Source organism: Sebastes umbrosus, chromosome 6 (assembly GCF_015220745.1).
Source record: "Sebastes umbrosus isolate fSebUmb1 chromosome 6, fSebUmb1.pri, whole genome shotgun sequence".
NCBI lineage: Eukaryota > Metazoa > Chordata > Actinopteri > Perciformes > Sebastidae > Sebastes > Sebastes umbrosus.
In genome coordinates this window covers 10746259-10768269 of record NC_051274.1, presented here as the reverse complement: position 1 = coordinate 10768269, position 22011 = coordinate 10746259, and the positions used below count along the sequence as shown (strand labels likewise).

Sequence of the window (22011 nt, the reverse complement as noted above, 5' to 3'; positions counted from 1 at the left end):
ATCCAAAGAGGCATGCTGAAAGACAGTTTCATCATCTTCAAAGGGCATGTCCATTATTTTGAGCCTTTATATCATTCTGTAGCTTCCCAGTGATGTTCCTTATGTATCCAAATCCGAACTTTCAAATTTTAGTCAAAGTACGTATGTTTAGGGTCAAAATGCTATTTTCCAAAGCCCTTCTAGAAACTTTTTCACATGTGACCTGACGTAGGTTTTTTGCATGATGACGCTGCTACATATACAATATATACTGTAAATCCTTATAGTCAGTGTATTAATGTTACATACAGTAAGTACAGAAGCTTAACAATGTACTGCTGTGGACGCCACGTAGACCAGCAACTCCCGTGTTGTGCGAGGTAAAATGACTATTTTTGTGAATGGAGTCTGGTCTGGTCTGGAAGACCGCGATATAACGGCTTCATTCCCCTTCATAAAGGGCTGTCTGATGGCAAGGTAAAGCTGTGAAAATATTCAAAATATAGCGTAACTGATTCTTAGGTGGCTAAAATAAGTTTTTTCTTCTTTACCTCGCCATCAGACAGCCCTTTCCAAACAGACCAGACTCCATTCATAAAAACATTCATTTAGCGTAACATTCAAACGTCATTTTACCTCGCAGAACAAGGAAGTATATATACAATGCCACTTCAAAAAATCCGAACTAACCCTTTCAGTTATTTCCAAACTTGACACAGCTAACTTTGACTCAGCTAGTGCTAGCTTTACATTATTCATATTCTTTTTAGCTCCGATTAGCTTACTTTGGTAACCTACATCACTGCTTTTTGAAAAGGCTGAGTGAGCGTTTCCATTTGAAAAAAAAATGAAACAGAACGCCGATGGATCCGCCCTTTAAGAGCTAACAACAACGGGCCCGTATCACAGAGCCGTCATGTGCCACAACATGAACTTGATGACTGTCTGCTCTGTTTTCATGCTCCGTGTTTGGCAGCCTGGTCGATCGGGATCCTGCAGGCCTCAGTCAGCCTCTCAGCGTCCTTCATCACTAACAAAACAACCACTTCCTGTAGCTGCAGGAAGTGCTGAAGTGGCACAGAGTGTTCCTGCGTTAACTCATCATAATACGAGACTTCGGGGGTTCAGTCGCCAGCACCGAGCATGCTGGCGTGCACATACACGAGTGTGCACACAAAAGTCACACAGTTGGCAGTAGACTGAAGCGGAAATCCAAAAATACATTCCCAGGGTTCTGCTGAGCAGATAAAGGTAATATGATGAGGTCATGGTGGGATTACCATGAGATACCGGCCTAAAGCATCATGGGACTGGAGGAAGAGGAGGTGAAGTTATGGAAAATGGTAAAGGGTGTGGCAAAACAGTGAGAGTCATTGGGTGTGTTTGTGTGTGGTTTTAAAGGGTTGGTTTGATAAGCCTGAGAGACAGTTATGAGCTGGAGCGTCACATTAAATATATACTAGTACTATCGTGTTCAGCCAGACGCAACTCACCAACAGATCCACGCTTTCTTTGCGTCCCAGAGATCCATGCTCCACCCTCTCGTTGCCTGGGGTGAGGATGTAGGGGCTCTGACCTCCAGAGGGCTTCATGTTGGGCAGACTGAGCGACCGCAGGTCCTTCACACCCTGCTCCACCTTCAGCTCATCCCCTACTCGTGCTGAAGGAAGAAAAGAACAAGGAGGTTGAGAAAGAATCCTGTAAAACTGATGACTAGCACAGCCCTCAGATCATTATTTATTCATGATCTGTATGATTTATCACTATGGTCAAAATTGGCCTGAAAATGCTCAAGTGCTTTCTTTTCAAGTTAAGTTTTCTGTTTTTATTTTGAGTCATATTGAACTGAGCACCACACCCAAAGTACTGGGCTCGCTATTTTTTTCTCTAAGTAAAATCCTTAAACAGGCTCTCGTAAACATCAAAGAGGGGATAATACCAACCAAAACAGGACCAATGTGGACTTACATTAATGTAAGTAATAGAGTATTTTTTTGGCCACTTCAAGGCAGCAGAAACAAGTTGTTGACACAAAATTGACACTGATGTGGCAAACTTGTTATCAAACTGTTTTCTATTTACTAGGGCTGTTAATCGATCAAAATATTGAATCACAATTAATCGCATGATTGTCCATAGTTAATCGCGATTAATCACACATTAATAGCACATTGTTTATCCGTTCAAAATGTACCTTAAAGAGAGATTTGTCAAGTATTTAATACTCTTATCAACATGGGAGTGGGCAAATATGCTGCTTTATGCAAATGTATGTATATATTTATTATTGGAAATCAATTAACAACACAAAACAATGACAAATATTGTCCAGAAACCCTCACAGGTACTGCATTTAGCATAAACCCATTTTCATTTACGTATCTTGAGGTCAGATGTCAAGGGACCCCTTTGAAAATGGCCATTCCAGTTTTTCCTCGCCAAAATTTAGCGCAGGTTTGGAGCGTTATTTAACCTCCTTTTGCGACTAGCTAGTCTGACATGGTTGGTAACAATGGATTCCTTAGGTTCCTCTAGTTAGAGCTAGCTATGGCTCTAGTTTCATATGATGCCAGTATCTTCACTCTAGCTTTAAAACTGAGCCCGCTACAACCTCCGAAAGATCGATTGCGTTAATGCATTACAGAAATTAGGGGCGTTAAAACAATTTTGCGTAAACGCGTAATCGCGTTAACTTTGACAGCCCTGCTATTTACACATCCAGCAGATACAGATGAACATTACAAGTCATTCTGAGCCATGTTTCTGGCCACCTGATGAAATTTAAGTCCAACATTCAGTCTCTTTTAGCTCTGTTTTTGGTCTCCACCAAGTATCTTTAGCTGCTAAATGCTCCTCTGTGTTCATTAACTAGTTGCTAACTTTGTCTGTCTGCTGCTGGTCAGGTAGAGTACAGTCATTTTCAGAGCTTTTTCCCCGAGAACAACGGTATGAGAGTGGTAAGAGTGAACCAAAACTTTAAAGCTGCAGGCTGAAAAACCAAAGTAATGAGCTGAAACATGTAGCTGAGGGGAACTGCAGAGTCAGGTGATAATTCGATGTGGCTTTATCACAACGAGCAACACCTTTCACATAGTCGTGACACGTAGTCATGTGATCAGTTAATATAAAAATACTGATTATAGCCGGCGTTAATATTTGTTAAAGCTTAGGAAAAAAATAGAGATTTGATTGAAAGTGTTAACAATAAAGACCTTGTGTCCTTCTGACCACGTGAATATAAACAGCTGTGGACTGTTTGCCCTCGACCTCTGTGTTTCAGGCTGCGTGTAACTCCAGACTGCGGTCAAGAGCGGCGCGTTGGGAGGGTGACAATTTCAAAAGAATAGCAATTAGTCATGGCATAGGAGCTCTTTTATGGGCGGCTTAAATGGGCCTTTGATCCAGAAACTGCAGCAAGTGTAACTGCAGTGATCACAGAACAGAGGCACCATTCCCAGTTTCCACTGAGGCATCATGGGAAAGAAAGCTGGCAGAGTCATCCTGCTGCTACAGCGTTATTAAAAATCATGGGAATCTTAATCACATTTCAGGAAAAAGATAGAGCAGAAAAGTGACACATTTTCCCTGTAGTCCTGATCACTTCTAAGGAGGATACAGTCCACTCCTTTTCCCTCCTAGTCAGAAACACGGGCGTGAGAGGAAACTGACGTCCGCCATCTGTCCTGCTCAGTCATTGTTAAAAGGCGCACAGATAAGAACTTTGTGACGTCTAAAATACACCGAAGTACAAGACTGAACTGCTACCTACTTTCTACGAACAAAGTGAATCATCAACACTTTCTATTGATGCTATTGTAATTTAGTTTAGCAGTTAATGTTGTGATTGTTTGCCCACAGTCCTTTCACAAATGTCCAACAACTGAATGATAATTAGGATAGAATTAGAAATAAGTTGGAAAACGCCAACATGACTCATCTGCTACCAGCAGTGTTGTTAGTCATTTAAAAAAAAAGAAAAAAAAGGTGTGACAGTGGGTGAACATTCCCAGCATACACTGAAAAGATACCAAAGAAAAGTGTTAATTAACATAATCTCCATTTCTACCTTTTTACCTTGAAGAAAACCTCTCACCAACACAACACTTTACTTCTATTTTAAACTATTATGTGTCACTGATGGATTCACGACATTACAAAGATGTTGCCGTAAGATAAAACCAGACTGGTTACAGGACAAAGACAATGGGGGATATTTACTACCACAAATTAACCTCAGGGATTTCACATTTTGCCTCACCACAATTTACGAAGAGTAAAGATATAAATGAGCCCAGTCACAGTTCACCTACAGCTAAATATGATCTGATGCCAGACTGTTTTGCCACATGTTGCACATGTCTGGAAAGCAAAAGAAGTGTTTTCTGCGTCTGACGTTTCACCGCTTTGATCTGGCTAGTCTCTCTCCCTCAATGTGTGTCCAATAAAAAGGTGCCACAAATTTTACACCTGCTTTTCTCAGAAGTTTCAGACACAGTCGTCAATCTGCAGTGATAAATCAGGCGTCAATGGCCGTTTGTAAGAATTTCCTCCCATATTTTGCCATTTTCAGTGGTAAACCTTTTCTTTCATTTTACCAGCGCACAGTTTCAGTGCAGTCCTTAAAGAGTAACTTTGATATTTTTCAACCTGTACCCGATTTTCCCATGTTTTTGTGTCTAACTTACTAATAGGAAAACAATTTCTGAAAGCGATATTGAGGGAAAATGCTGTAGACGGCAGCTGCTCAAGGGGTTCAATATGGTGCTATTAGGGCAAGATGGCACCATCATTTACGTCCACTAAAAGTGCTTGATTTTGCCATGACCAGCTCTGATTGTCATTATAAGTGTCTAACAAAATTATGGAACGAGTCTCGCTCAAGGAGAAGTCTCGTTCTAAAATCTGGCGAGGTGACGTGTTGCCGGAAGACAACGGTGGTATAGTGGAAAACATCCATGGTGGCAACGCGAGTGCCAGCCGGGCAGAGTTTGTTGTGTTGGACTACAGAAAAGCGTAACTTAGTGTTTTCTAAAAGAGTTTCAATGTCATGGCTGAATATTTAGATGATTTCAACAATGTGGATGAGGTTTTTGAATTTTCCCGTACTTGTTTGAGCCAGAGTATACAGATATTCAGATTTCACAATGAGACTTCTCCCTGAGCGGGACTTGGGAGCAATAACAAACAAAGCGAAAGGTAAGAAAAACGTTTTATTTCTCTGTAGGGTCCTTTCCATAATGTTGTCAGACACTTATAATAACAATCTGAGCCTGCCAGTGGCAAAAACAAGCACTTTTAGTGGACGTAACGTTACATTAATGCTGCTCACTTGCCCTCGCAGCTTGTTTCACGGTTACTGGTTACAGCGTTATCCCTCAATACTGGACCAATTTCAAAAATTGTTGTTCTCATTAGTCATTTAGACTAGTAACATAGCAAAATAGGCTCCAGGTTGAAAATACCAAAGTTAGCCTTTAAGTAAAATGAGGACAAATGCAATTTAAAAGCCACAGATCCTTAGTACATATCCCCTAATGACTCATAATAATAATAATACATTTTATTTAACGGCACCTTTCATGGCACTCAAGGTCACTTTACGTCACAAAAGATCAGCAACAAAACACCAGTAATAAAACACCGATGAAATCAACAGTACAATAAGTAACAGAGCATAGCTCAGCAATGAGTTAAAATAGGATACAGCTGTTGCAGTTAAAAAGATGGGTCTTAAGATAGAGGAAAGGGCATTATTGCAAGGTGGGAGTTGATTCTGTGCTGAAATTCGTGTATGGGTCATGTGGTGTGTTTTCACCTTTGACTTTGAGGTAGTGTCCTCCAAAACGGTAGGCCTCGAAGTTGAGGGACAGCGGCGTGTTGGACTGATCCAGGAACAAGTCGACCCGGGACAGCTCGATGCCGTTCCTCTCAAACACTGGACCTAGAACCTCTCTGGTAACACAGAGAGAAAAAAAGAAGCTGTTAATTATGGTTCATATCAAACACTTGCAATATATTTTACGTGGCCACTCCCACCTCCTCCCCTCTTACCTCAGGGTTTTCTTTTTCATTGCAGGTACAATTTCTGTGTTTATATCCACGTTGAGATCAAACTTAAGGCTGAAGCACTCCTTGCTGGGGTCCTGCAGGGGGAACAGACACACTGTTAGTTTACACAGGTGGGGCTGCAGCTCTGCCGGCCTGCCCCAGGCTCGTGCTGTATGTGTGCTCTTAGCAGATCCACAGGGGGGCTCCTTCTCACTACACTGCCTGACTCATGCAGAGAGCAGCCTGGGAGATACCATTAAGTTATAGCAGCGTTGCAGAGAATAATGATGGCTGCTTCCCTATTGCACAACACCCTGCTTGTATCGTAAACCATTTGTGAAAAACCAAAGAAGATGAAGCGGTAGACTTTTATGTTGCACCCTGCAGCCCATGTGTCTGTATGATTACTTACGTCAGTGTGTCGTCTCCTTGTCTTCTTTTTCACCAACTTCATCCCCCCCGTTTTGCGCTCTCTGCAAAACAGTAACACACACATCCTCATCATACCTTTTATCACACCCAACATATGAGAAACTGCTTAATGTGAGACTTGAAAAGAAGTGATTAAACTGTCGGGAGACACATTTCATGGCTGTAATTCATCCTCCAGTGTGAAAAGACAAGCAGAAAATACATGAACATTAGCGTGACATAACAGAAGGGTTACCGACCCGCGGTCACTGCTCCCCTCATCCTCTTCCTCTAGGTCGGAGGGGGGGCTGGTGCGCGGGGGACAGGAGCGTGTGGACACGTTCCGAGCCAGGATGGAGGCTAAAGGTCAAGAAAACACAGCAGTCATTCCTTCTGTTGGATCACAACTACGGAAACTTTTAATATCAAGCTTTAAAGGGTCGGTTCACCCAAATTAAAACAAAGCTAGTTTTCTCTCCTGCCTCTGGTGATTTCTTCTTTAATTTGTCCAGGTTTTGATGAGTTTGTCTCAATGGAGGGATTGGGATTTGTTTGTAGTGTTCACATAGTATAGTAAAACACAATCATCTCTTTCCGAATTCAGTGTTGTTGTTATTCTGAATCAGAGGTTTATTGTGATTATTATCTCTGATGTTCTTCACGAATAAACATCCATAAGTCGGCATAGAAATCATAGAAAAAAAGACACCCACTATAACTCCAGAATTTGCCTGAGAATCTTCACGTTTTTACGTTTTCTTCGGTATCAAAGTAATCCACTGAGAGTTATCTGTACACCCATGGGTACACTGCAAACAGGAACTAAATAATATCTAGTTTGGCATACTTTTTAATTTCTCAAGTTGTAGCCTGGGGCCCAGAGGGTCAGAATTTGAAACCACCTGCTGTGGATAGTTTTCATATGGACAATGACCGCAGTTCCAATGCAAAATGTTCACAGTGAGGTCTGTAGATTACCCAGAGTAACCACAGTTTCTGAGATGCTGTGAGCACCATTATTGAAATTCAATTAACCGCCATTGTGTTGGGGTGGAGCCAGTAATCTCAGGGACATACTCTGCATGGCGAGTTAGCACTAGCCTGGTTCCAGACTTCTAAATCACTGAGTGTCCACAATCCACATCTATGATTTGTACAGCAAATGCAAATGTGTCCGCTGAAGTGTGACTGAGAACAACACAGCTACGCAGTTGTTGTAAGTACAGTATCAACTCCTAAATTGTAAAATGTCTTTGTTTGTGCTGAAAAATGTGAAGTTAATTGCTCCTAGAAGCCTCTACTTTAGCCTCAATGTCGGCTGAAAATGACATCAACAGGTTTGGATATGTGACCTGCTACTGATACAAGAAATTGGCAAACATGAACAAAATGTTAGGTTGAATGAATGAAGTGAAACTAAGTGATTATCAGGCCAGTTAGGACTAAAGGTAAGTGAGAAAATAGGTGTATCATTATTGAGATGAACCAACCCTTTAATAACAGTCACAGATTGTTCAAACATACATTGATTATTAAACTAATCATAAAAGATCAAACTCAGAATGTCACAAGAAGCATAGAGGAAAAGAAAAAACATATATTACATGTTTTGCCTTATTTAGACAACAGTAAAAACTCTGTGTCTGTGACATTTACACAGTGAGATCCTGTGATGAGGCAATGGGTATGACATCACTGTAAGAGGGGGGATTACCAAATAAAGAAACAATGGGAGTCTACCTTGAGGCTGTAAGTCAAATCGGGGGTGCCGGTCAAAGTGCATGTTGTCCGTGTTCTCCGAATGGCTGCGTGAGTCACATGACTCACACAGGTGAAGGGGGCTTTTGTTATTCAGGTCTTGGCAGTCTGGGTGGTGGCAAACCTAAAAAAAAGCAGAAACAGAGGTGGGGAAAAAGGACAAGAGAAAGTCAGTGCTCAAGCTCCCTGCATTAAAATACAAAAACATTTTATGAGACTGGGCCAAAGTGAAAACGGTAAAACAGACGCACACATTTAGAATAAACAGCTCCCTGCCTGACTATTGTTTCTGCCACAGTTAAATGACCACAGAGGCTGCCACGGGCATTCCTGAGGTCTGGTGACTCCCTCCCTCCCACCATCTGTCCCCCTCTGTGGGATGACAACTAATTGACTTTAAGTTAGTTTTTTTCACCTCGTGTGCTGATCTGGGACCAGCTAACCCCTTACATAATCCAAAACCCTATCCCGAGGGGCTGAAACAATAAAACCGACCACAGGTCAGTTAACTGGGAGACTTCCAGGCCGCAGAGCTCCAAAAGCTCCAGAGCCGAGGCGACGGGCAGCAGAAGGCTGCAGGATTAAGGATCTGTGTCTCGGCCCAGACAGATCCGACACCCCCCCACCACCACCACCACCACCACCACCACCACCTGCAGCTCTTCTCCCTCACCTCCTCCGGAGCACCAGTCTACACATCTCCACACTCCACCCATGTGTCGCCATCACCCACACCCAGCTCAGGAAGCGAGGATGTATGGGGAGATACAATGGAGGTCCAGCTAATGTACTTCCTGTCATTGTTTCCCTGTACTCAGGAGGAGCAGTGTGTCTGTGCATGCGTGTGTGTATAAATATGTGCACAGCAGGGAGTTTGAGCGCAAGCTAGGGAGTCTAGCTTTCATGTAAACACAACAACTATAGATATGCAAGAGGCAGACACCATCCCCTGACAAAACACTCTTATAAAAGCGTGTCTGAGGTAACTAAACGCATGCATACACACTGCCACATGCTCTAGCTATACATAACAGAGTGGAAAAGTGCAATCAAGTACCTCCGATTTCAACACAAATGGCTCTCTCTGTCCCCTCTCCTGGTACTCTACCGTCATACTCTGCAAACTGGAGCAGGAGTCTCTCCCACTCCCGCAATTCGGCTCCATATCCATGCCAGCAGGCACTCAGGACCCCGATAAACATCCAACTCGCCACTACGTTAGCCCGCTAATTCACACTGCAGCGTGCCCCCGCCAAGCCACACTGACTAGCTGCCTTATTAATCCACTCCTCTCAATGTCTAGCCAGGTATAATCGCAGACTTTAAGGAGCAGGTCGCCAGGGCTGGAGGACAGAAAGAGGGGGGGTGATAAGGTTATGGGAGGGTGAGGAGTCCCAGTAAAGATATAAACCCAAGGCAGGAAGGAAGGGAAAAAAAAAAAAGGTCCATCCAGAAGGTTTTCAGAAGTACAAAGCCCCCCTAATCTTGCATCCTAATTGGTGCCTGCGCTCTGTCAAAGCCATCTGACGGCCATGAGGAGATTAAACAGCCTCTCGCTATGAGCTCCGAGAGCCATGGTCTTCTCCTCTTTTCCCCCTCTCTCTCTCTCCTTTCGTCTCTGTCCTCTGCCACCACCACCAGCACAGACTCCTCCCTTCCTCTCATGCACCCAGGGTCACTATACCGAGGCAGAGCCCCCCAACCAGAGAGAGAGGTTTAAAATAGAAAGAGACAAGAGTCAGAGAGGCTCAGAGAACGGCCTTGTTGACTGGTGAACGTGACATGCTCTCCTCCAGTACGCACAGCTGCATTCATGGATAATTCCGGTTCATTACGACTTGGAGTCTCGTTTCTAACAGTTACGGTAATGCTGTACTTACTAAAGTAATTGCTGACATCTGGGAACACGGTGGCACCGCTACAACAAAGTGCAGCACGGCAAGAAATATGAGACCATTCAAATGTTATTACTGATAGGAATAATCTATGAAGTTGTAATAAACCAGCATTATCTTTAATTACCCTCCTTATCAAAAAAAGAAAGTCTACAGCCGTGCTAGTGGCTCTGTGGCTGTAGACTGTAGACAGACTGCACTTTGGCATAGCGGCACAATGACACTGCTAACATGCTGATATTTATCAGGTATAATCATGGATGTATAAAGAGAACTGGATACTGCGTTGGAGGTGGGCTCCCGTTCATTGCTCGGTGGCGCATGAAGCCAAAATGGCTCGACTGCCGAGTGATAAATGATAATGGTTGAATGCAGGTAAACAGTCCGTGAGGAGAGCAAAAGAGGCGGAGCGCGTTGGCCAAAATGTAATCTTGGAACCCATCGCTGTCGTCTGACGATGATTTCACTTTTTATTGGGTTAAAATTAGCTTGTAAACTGGCTGCTTGTGAAACAATCTGGTCGTACACGTCGTCTCCCGACTCCAGCTTCAGTCTCGCATCACAAGATCTTAATCGGCCTGTAAACAATGAGCAGCGCATGGAGAAGGAAGTGTTGGCCCTGATAATGCTGGCTACACTAGAACCCCAGAAATATAGCCCCTTGGCCCCAGAGGCTTATCCGTCATCAGAACGATAGACGGTGGGTTCCGAGATTGATGACGATGGCACTAAAGGAAAAGTCAGGACTTCACCAAAGACTGTATGATTCATTCTCTGGTGGCCATGAATGTCTGTACACAAATTTCATTGCAATCCATCTAACAGTTGAGATGTTTCAGATTGGAACATGTGGTGTGTTCTACTTTTTTTTAAGCAAACTGAGTTCCTGTACAGTCTTGTGCTGATTGTGTATTGGTAAAGGTGGATAAAGGGAACATTGTGAAAATTCAGGTCATTTCTCAATCGCTGCAGTTGATGACGTTCGACAACTTGCAGGTACAGAGGAGCAAAGTGCCTTGCCTCTGACTGAGTCACTGACCTCGACCCGCGGCTTGACGACCACGCTGCCGAACAGACAGCTTCCTGGCAGAAGCAAACAAGTCACAGAAATCTGTTACAACATCACCTACTTACGCCCCTCTGAAGTTGACGTCAACGCATGCGCGCGCATTTTCGTGCGGCGGAGTCAAATGTCCCATCGCACGGAGGTGGTATGTTCTCCAGGAGGTGCGGAGACAGACGGCCGGGCCAGAGAAATACGAGCAAAAAGATGCCATATTTAGACAATAAAGCTCAGATAGGTAGGCCTTCTTCTTCCTCACTATCAAGCCGGGGCGTTCACATTCCTGCTGAAAATATCTGACGCTTTAGCCAAGACAAACGAATGCATCACAGGATTACGAAAAGACTCAAAAAGCAAGGAAAAAGAGGCTTGTAATCTAACATTCGTGACAGATACCTGAAGATATAAACCTAAAATAACTGCTTCAGCTCGGGATATGTGCAAAAGGGGATTTTTGCAATACTTAACATTCCTATCAATGAGAGGGAAGATTGATACTTGGGTACGAGGACAACCTGACCTGTTCCTGGATCTGGAGTCAGTTTTCCCAACACAACAAAGAGGAGGAGGAGGAGGAGGAGTGTGTAAGTGAAGCTGACTGTAAGAGAATGTGACTGTGTAGGACAGCTGACAGGAGGCCATGCGTGCCTCGTACTGCGACTGTATGAATGTGTGTGAGACAAATGTGTCATGTGAGTGTGTTTCTCTCGTGTTTCCCTCCCCACATGCCTACTCTCAGATCTGGCCAGATTAGTGGGGAGCATGAGTGTGACTGTAGATAAAACACTGCATGCACACACACACACACAGACACACACAGACACACACAACCCCACCTGCGTCCCCCTACCCAACAGCTGAGAACACACAGCGGCCCCACGGCGGCCCTTCGTCTTGGCTTAGCACGTCCAACGCCACGTGGCACCTGCTCATACACCCTTATTACCACACATCCTGCAAACACGCCAACACACACACACACACAGACCTACAAACGCAGGCATGCCCGCTCCAAGGCTGTGTCATCCATGAACAGCACACCAGTCTCTCAGCTGTAATAAAGCTGTTCTTGTTTGGAAGAAGATGACTGGAGTCTTCTGAGGTGAATCAGGATTATTACCTTGACACTTAATCCTTCCAAAGCTGGCACGCAACATATTCCAAGGCAACGCGTGTTAAAACACTTACTGACTAACTTCACACCGCTGATGCTAAAGACATTAAAAGGAACAGAAGGCGAGATTGGAGCAAATATGATTTTAAAAAGTTATTTTTATAAAACGGTTACTATGTCACGACAGTTAATCTGGAAAAAAAGAAATCATGTGCATCTGTGTCCTCTGGTGCTCCTAATGGCATCTGCAGGGTTTCACAGACTGGAGGAAAACAACCAATCAGAGCTGAGCTGGAGCCTTGCCGTCTCTGAGCAGCTGTCAATCACTCGCAAACTCGAATCAAACGGTCAAACTAGACAGCGCTGATCAACTATGAATCAATATTCTGTTATTGTGTAATGCCTATTTCTCGCCTCAAATGTTTTCAGAAACATCTTGTAGTGTACCGTTCAGCTGTAAAATTATGATTATTAATTGTGACCCGGGCGCCATGTTGAGATCAGTTGAGGAAATACCAAGCACCGCCCACCAGCGATTTCTCATTTTACAGCTAAACAGTACACTACAAGATGTTTCTGAAAAATTTGTACGCAAGAAATATGCATTACAGCAACAGAATATTGATTCATATTTGATCAGTGCTGCCTAGTTTGACCGTTTGATCAGAGTTCGCAAGTTGACAGCTGCCTGTGAATGAACAGCCAATAGGAACGCTCTCTCTCTGAAATGACCTGTGATTGGTCAAAGTCTCCCGTCACGATGGACGTCCCATGAGGAGGTGCAGAAGTCTAGTTTTCTCTCAGAACACTTGAATTACAATATGCTGAAAGCTTAATATGGAATTTTTGCCCAATGATGCCAAAAACATTCTGCCTACCATCGCTTTACACTGGGGAACGGTTATATTAACTTCAGATTCAGATGTCTTAAACATGAATTATAATTAAGGATGGAACTTGTGGGTTTAGAAAGCAACAGGCTAGCAGTTCACTTTGGCTGCAGCATCCTCACCAACGTCACGATTCTGTCTCCCAAGGACAATTTTTAATAGGTTCGGACGCCTTGCCACATCCTCGCTGGATGCTGGAAAATCTGTGGGTAATCAGTCTTGGTGTATGGAATTATATGACGCATTGAGGGAAAGGCTGTAGATAAATTAAAATCCATATTACAAATCTGACTCAATGTGATACAGGGCTCATCCATCACAGGGCTGCTTTGAAGAGCAGAGAGAGAATCTGCTCAGAAAATTATCTCTCCATCTCCAAAACAATACTGATCGGACCTCCTGTCTGTTTGCAACCTCGCTGCATTTACCCCCCCACACAACCGGTCCCAGCCCTCCTCCGGAACAGCTCGTCCTGCCAGAGCACACCTAGCACTTATGCAATAGCATGCATCACCGTGTGTGCGCTTTTGAAGAGCAAAAAGAGGGTATGTGAGCCGTAGGCTATAGTTTACCTCACAACCAAGTGTCACGGTGTAGATTCAGAGAGAGATATAAGCTTTCCTTTTTTGTTGTGTAAAGCTTGATAGAGTTATAGTTCAATAGAATTTTATCAAATATGAATCCCAATTAGTTATCAACTATTAAATTAATCGCCAACTATTTTGATGATCGACTAATCGGTTTGAGTAATTTTTTAAGAAAAAAAAAAGTTAAAATTCTCTGATTCTAGCTTCTTAAATGTTAATATTTTCTGGTTTCTCTACTCTATCACAGTTAAGTGAATGTATTTGACTTGTGGACAAAACAAGACATCATCTTGGGCTTTGGGATACACTGATCAACATTTTTCACCATTTTCTGGCATTTTCTGGACCAAACAACTAATCAATTCATCGAGAAAATAATCAAAAGATTAATCGAAAATGAAAATAATCGTCAGCTACAGCTCTATTCCCTTATCAAATCTAATTAGTTTTCAACATCAGCAAGTAACTAAAACTCAAATCTTCCATTTAGATCTGTGTTGCCGTTTGCTGGCTGAGAAGCCATAAACACCACAGGTTTTAGTGATTTTAACAACAACAACCTGAAAACGAGATGAGCAGCACAAAATATGGAAAACTGATTATATGTATTGGGACACACTGAAATAACAGCTGTATCCTGCTGACTTTTACACCTCATTTTTCTCGCTTTACTTGTTCCAAAGTCCTGGAGGTGCTGGTGCAGAACTGCTGAGTTGATAAGCTTAAAATGTTGATATATGATTCTCCTGATATTGACATGATGCAGTCAGCTAAATTATTTCTGTGGGAAAGAGCAACCACTCTGTTGGTTTTATTGAACTACAAAAACACACTGTTCACTCACTATCAGTGGTTTCTTTTCACTCACAAACTTTGGCCTAGTGTAGCCCCATTTGGGACTCTGTGTAGGAGACAGTCCCGGAAGGTTCCCATAGAAAAGCTCACAAAAGGTGAGATTTATGCTTTATTAGAAGTAGGGCTGTACCCCTATAATAGTTCGAAGCTTCATTCATAACGTTCACATTTAAATTCTAAATTCACATTTTTTTTTTGAATGTCTATTCATTCTGTTTAAACTTGGTAGTTCTGCAGAGTTGCGGATAAAGATCAGGCTACACTAATATTAATAGTATTATATTAATTGTAGAATAAGATTCCAGTGATAGAATTGTTTACGACTCGTATTATCCACGAAATATTCTGCTTCAATCCATATTTGTTGAGAGCTTTTCAAAAACAACATTGCAGTTAAAAAAAACGGTTTGCTCTCCTGCTTGCCGCACACAAAAGAAGGTATGCACCTGTATTAGCGGGGCGGTTTAGCAGCATAAATAACATTTATATAACCACAATAACAAAAAAATCTATTTCTATTTTATTTATTTTTTTTATTTTTTTAGGGGAACAATGTCATAAAATATGCCAAAAGACATTCAAAGCAAACATCAATAAATGTTTAAAATGTTAAAAAAAATTACATTCAGTACAGCCTTAGTTGGACAAACAATGTTTTATACTTTTACAAGAGAAAAGATTTTAAGGATGAAGACTAAGTGGTTGGTTTGGGAAATGTACATAATGACCCATTTCTGTTAAAGAGCAACGCACAGTCTGTGGTTCTGCATGGCCCTGAGCTTTTCTATAGGAACCATCGGCCCACCTAGGCCCAGTGCAGACACCAGGTGCTGTTGGTGATGTCTATCGGTGAAAGCAACACTTAGCGCGTGCAAAAAAATGCGAGGCTGTGGCTTTTACATTGTGCTTGTCTAATAAAAAAGAGGGAGGAGAGGAAAAAATTCAATATGAGACTTGTAGGCGTAGGAGCTTAACAAATCTGGTTATGGATCGAGGACTGGCTATTGGAAACCAACCCTAAATGGATAACTTAATGTCAACACAAGAAAGTGACTAGCCAACCAGATGTTAATAATGATAGGTGAGAATTAACAGGTAGGGCTGGCCAAGAGACGAAATACGTCCAGCTCAAGCTTTTAATAAAGCCTTTATTGTGTTATGTTCATTGTTGGTGTGTGTGTGTGTGTGTGTGTGGAGGGCTGGGTTCAGGAGGAAGGGGTTAGTGTACACCATGTAAAAGTTACTGCATCTAATAGAAAAACGAACTGCAAATACTACAAATACTATAAAAAAAAAAAGTCCTATCTTTTATTGACATATTGTGAAAACTTGGAGTTCCCACACATGTACTGTATTGCTCTCTGAAACACACACACAGCTGTTTGTCATAGTGGTGCCAACACCCATTGAGCAAACTCAATTCCCTGTCATTGTTCCAAACGGCCATCATCCACCTCCACTCTCACACTCACACTATAGAAAACTATAGAAATCAAAGCAAACCTGAATCAACACAAAACACAACAGCATGATTAATGCCTCACATTGGGGAAAATGGAGAACACTGTTTGGTTAGGTTGAGCTCGAACCGTATTGTTTGGGCCAACCTTCTGTCCGAACACTGAAAGGTCTCGTTGCACTTCAGTCTTTGTTGAGACTGCGGGTGACATCCAGGTACACTGTGTTTAATTACACGGGCCAACTTTAATGCGTACCATCACTCCACTCCCACAGAAAAGTCTGCTTTAAAAGGTCCTGTCCTAACACGAAAGTCCTCACTGATTTGGCAACTGGTCGAGATCCTCCTCAGCAGTAAGTTATGTTAGCATTAACGCAGCTCCTCATCAGTCATGAGGGGGGGCTGGAGGAGCCGGCTCATGGCAGCTTCAAGTCAACGTCTTGCCCGATTTTTTCTTTCAAAAACACCACCCTGCATGGCCTTTTTATTTCTCTCTCTCTCACAGAACATACACACCAAATACGCATCCCAATAAACACACCTTCGCACACAAATGATTGGTTAGCGCCAGACGTGGCAGAGTCATGCACGGTCTTGTTCAAATAATCAGACTGCAGTGAAGTCAGTCAAACATCCAGACAGACTTTGGTCAGACCAACTCATTCACAACATCAAACTAAACAAAGATAACCCAAAAGTCAGACACATGTACACATCATCAGTGGTTCATAGTCTAGGACTGAAAGAAAGACAACCACCGTCTAATTATCACAGACAAATACAATAATGTGCTGACATTTGACTTGTTCAGGCATCAATACAGTACAGAGTGCAGAGACTATACAAACACTGGTGTACCAAACCACGTCTAATGCAAACAAAGCTAAATATTTCTCAAGCTCATTTAACTGTAATACCCAACACCTTTAGTTTCCTTTGTAAAAAATAGATCAAGAAATCCTAATGGACTGTTTTAATTTGTTTTGCATGCCAAACCATTTTATTTAATTAATATTATGATTAAGGCTGAGCAAGACTGTGAAATACTAACAAAATCAAATGTCACAACATTTTTAACTAATCCCTCAATATCCATAATATAATAGTATTTTGAGGATGACTACTGGGTGTTAAATATACAAGAGACACTCATTATAGGGCTGTAACTAATGATTAATTTTATAACTGATTATAATTATAATTATTTCTATTTCATTTAACTTTTGAACAACAGTAAAAAATACTTTAGAATTTGAGCTGTCAATCGATTAAAATATTTAATCGCAGTTTATCGCATGATTGTCTTTTGTTAATCGCGATACATTTTTTAAATTTTAATTAAAAAAATGTACTAACATTATTTTATCTGTAAATGTACAGATTTACAAATGAGATTTGTCAAGTATTTAATACTCTTATCAACATACAGTTGCGTTAATGCATTAAAGAAATTTGTTGCGTTAAAACAAATTTGCGTTAACATGTTATTATCGCGTTAACTTTGACAGCCCTATTTATAAAATTATATAATTATTTGGAACAAAGACACGTTCCAAATCCAAACATTAGAGAAGCTAGAACCTACAAAGTATTGGTGTTTTTTTTAATCTGCTAAATCAATTAAAACAATCCGTTAGTTTAGCTGTTGCAGAATGTTGATGTTGCTAGAGGTAGCTGTTTGAGGTTATTAAACCGCTAGAACAATCAAATAAGTTTAGAAAATAACACCACTAAACTGTTTAGTAGCTTTAAGAAAAGGAAAAGACAACAGCTTTCCCAGATTATATCAGTATTATACTGAAATCTTCCAACTACACACCTCTTCTCAACCCACCAATCAGACGCTGGCAGTAACTTTCTCTCCAGCCAATCACCTTCCTGCGTACAACTGTGCTGTCAAGACATTGATTAGTATTTAACTGCAATAAATAATCCAATATCTGCTGCTGCATTAAGCATGATTGATCGTCAAAGAATAAGTTAAATGTCTGCAAAGTGAGCATGCTTTTCATCAAGCTGAGCTGACACAGAGAGCGAGCCAGGTCAAACTCTGCTTCATGTTACTTTTTTTGCTACCTTTTTTCTTAAGAACCGATTTTCATTGTCCTCTTGGGAGCAGAGCACGCGACCCCATAGGGCCTCCCTATGTGTGCCGGAGAGGGCCTGCTTTTCCTAAACATTACACAGAGTTGCCATTAGCTGTGGCCCAGTAGGTGGGATTGAAAACAGCGCCCAGTAAGGGTGCAGGAGATCAAAGGGGCGGCCCGGGCAGGCCTGGCCCCGAGTCTGATTTATTTTTCAATAAATAAACGGTGCATCTGTTGAGGAGTGGCACGGGAGAGAGCCGCCGCTCGCTCGCTTTCTTTCTTCTGCCGCCATCTGTCCTCTGGCCGGGCGAAGGAGGCGGAGGAGGAGAGCCAGGGCCTGCTTTTTTTATGGCGCGGCCGTTATGTAACAAGACTGCCTGCTTCACTCCATGCCTGTTCCCTATTAACCGACTCTCCCTCATTCTGGTACCGTACAGTTCTGATGCCTTCGCACACATATGGATTTACTCAAACGGAGGCACTTGTTGTGTTTCATCCTCCCAGGAGAGAGCAAAATGTGTGTGTGTTACCCAAACACGTGTTAGGCATGTTCATCAAAAGAACCCGCAGTGGTTAATTCTGATGAGTATTCATTAAAAGACATGAAATGTAGGACGAGGAGGGGAGTTTAACAAGGGATGATGTCATTCAGAGCCGATAACTGCAAGTGAAAATAAAAAAAGGACAGCAGGTGTATATAATGATCCCCATAAGGAACACTGTACGTATGTATCTATGTATGTATGTATGTATGTATGTAACTGATACTTTAAAGGAACATTTCCTTCTCAATACAGCAACATTGCAAGTCCAAAAAACATGAGCAGTCACATGATCAGACAGTTGACTGTTCACTAATTGCTGTTGCTATCTCTAGCATGGCATATATCTAGTTTACAGTGATAACAGTGGCAGATTTATCACTCAAATTATGCAGTAATTTGTGAAACAATGGGACGTCGATTTCCCACAAATGTAAACAAAAGCAAGCTTCTTATTTCTAGCAGGTAGCGGTCAATTTTGTAGGCTGAAATGACGACTGTCACTGCAGATGCTAACGCAGTTTTCAGAGTTGGCTGAAAACTGAATTTTTATTTTTTTCAGCAAACTTGTTTTAAAACAAGAACTTGACTATGACTTGCCCCAAACTGCATGTGATTATCATAAAGTGGGCATGTCTGTAAAGGGGAGACTCGTGGGTACCCACAGAACCCAATTTCATTCACATATCTTGAGGTCAGAGGTCAAGGGACCCCTTTGAAAAAGGCCATGCCAGTTTTTCCTCGCCAAAATTTAGCTTAAGTTTGGAGTGTTATTTAACCTCCTCCACGACAAGCTAGTATGACATGGTTGGTACCAATAGATTCATCTAGTTTCATATGATACCAGTATTTACACTCTAGCTTTAAAGCCCACTCCAACAACCCTAGTTCTAACATAGTATTGTTTGGTCCATTTCTTTGCACTTTTGTTGTGTTTTTGGTTTTACTGGGAACAAAAAAAAGTGATCACCGTCCAAACTCTTTACATACCAAGTATTGCTCTGACTGGACCACTTCAACACATGGAGAAATCTAAAGCTCGATAAGTAATAATAACTGTGCCTAGTAGTTACAGTTGCTAAGCCGTGATTGGACAATCACTGGTCGGGGAAGGGGTTTAGCAAATGGCCAACAATTCACTCAGTTTATCTAAATCACTTTATTTGGGTATAAAACTGAAAGTGAGTGGAACCACAATGGTGGTAATAAGAAGACTGCATCCAAGTAGGGTAAGTTTAATCATGAAGTTGGTCTGTAAACTGTGAAGGACGTGAGCAATGAACAGTTTGGGTAATAATCCGCCTTTGTTTCATCTTCGAAAAAAAGTTGATATGATCATGTTTCTTGCCCTTCTAGGCGTCTTACGTCACGTCTGACGTTCCAGATCTCATCAATGAACTTGGTGTGTCCAACGTCACTATTACCAACAGCAAAGGTGCGCACAAAACCGTCATTTCAAAACTGGAAATACCCCAAAAAACATACCAGTATATCAGACGCCAGATCAGTTTGTGTGACTCATGCTTGTTTGATAGAATCTGGGCACCAGATAGACGACAAACTGTGTAACTGTACACAGCATTTCATAACGTTATCCTCCTCTGTACAGTGACACATGATGGAAGAGGGGCGTTTTTTTCCCAGATTACACATGATAGACATTTAGGAGAAACGGGGCCATTTCGTATTAACGCAACGACATCCGTTTCATATTCATACTGAAACACAGCAGAAGGAAATAACGGAATAAAATCATTGCATTTCCTCTTATGCTAATAAATATGCAAATTACAGGAGTGTTTGAGTGCAAACACTCATCAACTCTCCGGTGAATCACAGTCCTGATGGTGCACCAACACCACCTGTGTTATCGTCTCTTCCCTGCCACTATCATATTTAGCAGAGTATTACACAAACAATCTAAAGGTGGAATCAGCCACTGCCCAAAGGTCCATCTGACAACACACACACAGGCACTCCAGGTTTGAGCATTTGCCATGGAATACAACAAACTCAGGAACAAACATGTTCCCAGGAAATACTGTAACTTGTTAAGTAGACCATGCATTCCAGTGAAATGTATGTTTCAACATGCAGCAAGTGTTTGCCCACGAAAAATATCACCTCCTCATCTTCCTATTGGACAACTGGCTGGATATGGCGTTTTTTTTTTTTTCACATAATCAAATTGAAACTGGAACAATGACTGGCAACAGGAAATTATGGCAATCTTTTATTTCTTTATAGATTGTATTCGGAAGAATTTTAAGGCAAAAGGAACAAATTCTTTAATTGTTTTTGTATCTACTTCAGCTAAAAGACATCTGACCTCAGCCCCCCGCAGCAGAGACAAATATTTACATGACACCCAAATGACACATGCCACTGTCACGGTGTCGTCACTGAGGAAAAACAACACACTCGAGCTGGAGAGAAACACCACTAAATCCTCTTAACGCTGAAGAACTAAACACAGCCTGACACTATTCAGTTCAGGGTGATCAATACGGTTACGCAAGAAAAGCACCACTCACCAGCAGCTGGTCTCTTTCTGCTCTAACAAAGTCAAGTGTACTGACTGCTGTCTCGGGCAATCTTGGCTGGACTGTGACGCAACCAGCCTTCCTATCCATAGCTTCAGGGCAGGAGAAGAGAGAGAGAGAGAGAGAGAGATAGACAGGAGGGCGGTGAACAAGACCAAAAAAGGAGGAAGTGAGAAAGGGGGGAAAAAAACTGGGTATTCCAAGTTAATTTAAAATTGATTTTGGAAACCGCTTCCAATTTGGTATAAAGAATATGGAAAGGAGAGAACGTTGGTGGGTGCCAGGGGGTACGACTGGTCTGTTGATATAAGAAGCAGATGTGAAATATGCAGACAAAGGGGGAAAAACAGATTTGAAGTGCTGGTCTGAGCAGATGTGAATGTGTTCTACCTTCACAGCCTCACACTGACAGATAAAGTCGATCAACAGAACTATCTCCAACTGTTTTGATAATCGATTGTTGCATTCATTTTTCAAGCAAAAGTGGTTAACAGTTTCTCAAATGGGATAATTTGCTGCTTTTCCTTGTCTTACAATGTAATCTATTCAGTATCTTTAGGGTTTTGGATTGTTGGTTGAACAAGACAAGACATTGACGAAGTCCCCTTGCACTCTAGAAAATTTAAACGAGCGTTTTTCACTGTTTTCTGATGTTTTATCGAAAAGTGATTAATAAATTAACCAAACGGTTTTTATCTGTTCAAAATGTACTTTAAAGGAAAATATGTCAAGTATTACATAGTCTTATCAACATGGGAGTGGGCAAATATGCTGCTTTAT

At 41.9% G+C, this 22011-nt stretch overlaps 1 protein-coding gene across 5 annotated transcripts in view; it reads right to left on the bottom strand.

Moving 5' to 3' along the window:
• plekhg5b (pleckstrin homology domain containing, family G (with RhoGef domain) member 5b) overlaps positions 1-22011 on the bottom strand; it is an 88836-nt gene that overhangs the window by 29856 nt on the left and 36969 nt on the right. For 4 of the 5 annotated variants that reach the window (XM_037771837.1, XM_037771836.1, XM_037771835.1 and 1 more), the window contains 6 exons: positions 8179-8320; positions 6699-6798; positions 6440-6500; positions 6031-6122; positions 5795-5931; positions 1473-1639 (listed from right to left, as the gene is read on the bottom strand). In XM_037771837.1, the coding sequence (XP_037627765.1) occupies positions 1473-1639; positions 5795-5931; positions 6031-6122; positions 6440-6500; positions 6699-6798; positions 8179-8320 (699 nt within the window). Of the gene's footprint in view, positions 1-1472; positions 1640-5794; positions 5932-6030; positions 6123-6439; positions 6501-6698; positions 6799-8178; positions 8321-9253; positions 9512-22011 lie in introns of those variants that run through there. The other variant, XM_037771838.1, reaches the window with a different exon arrangement.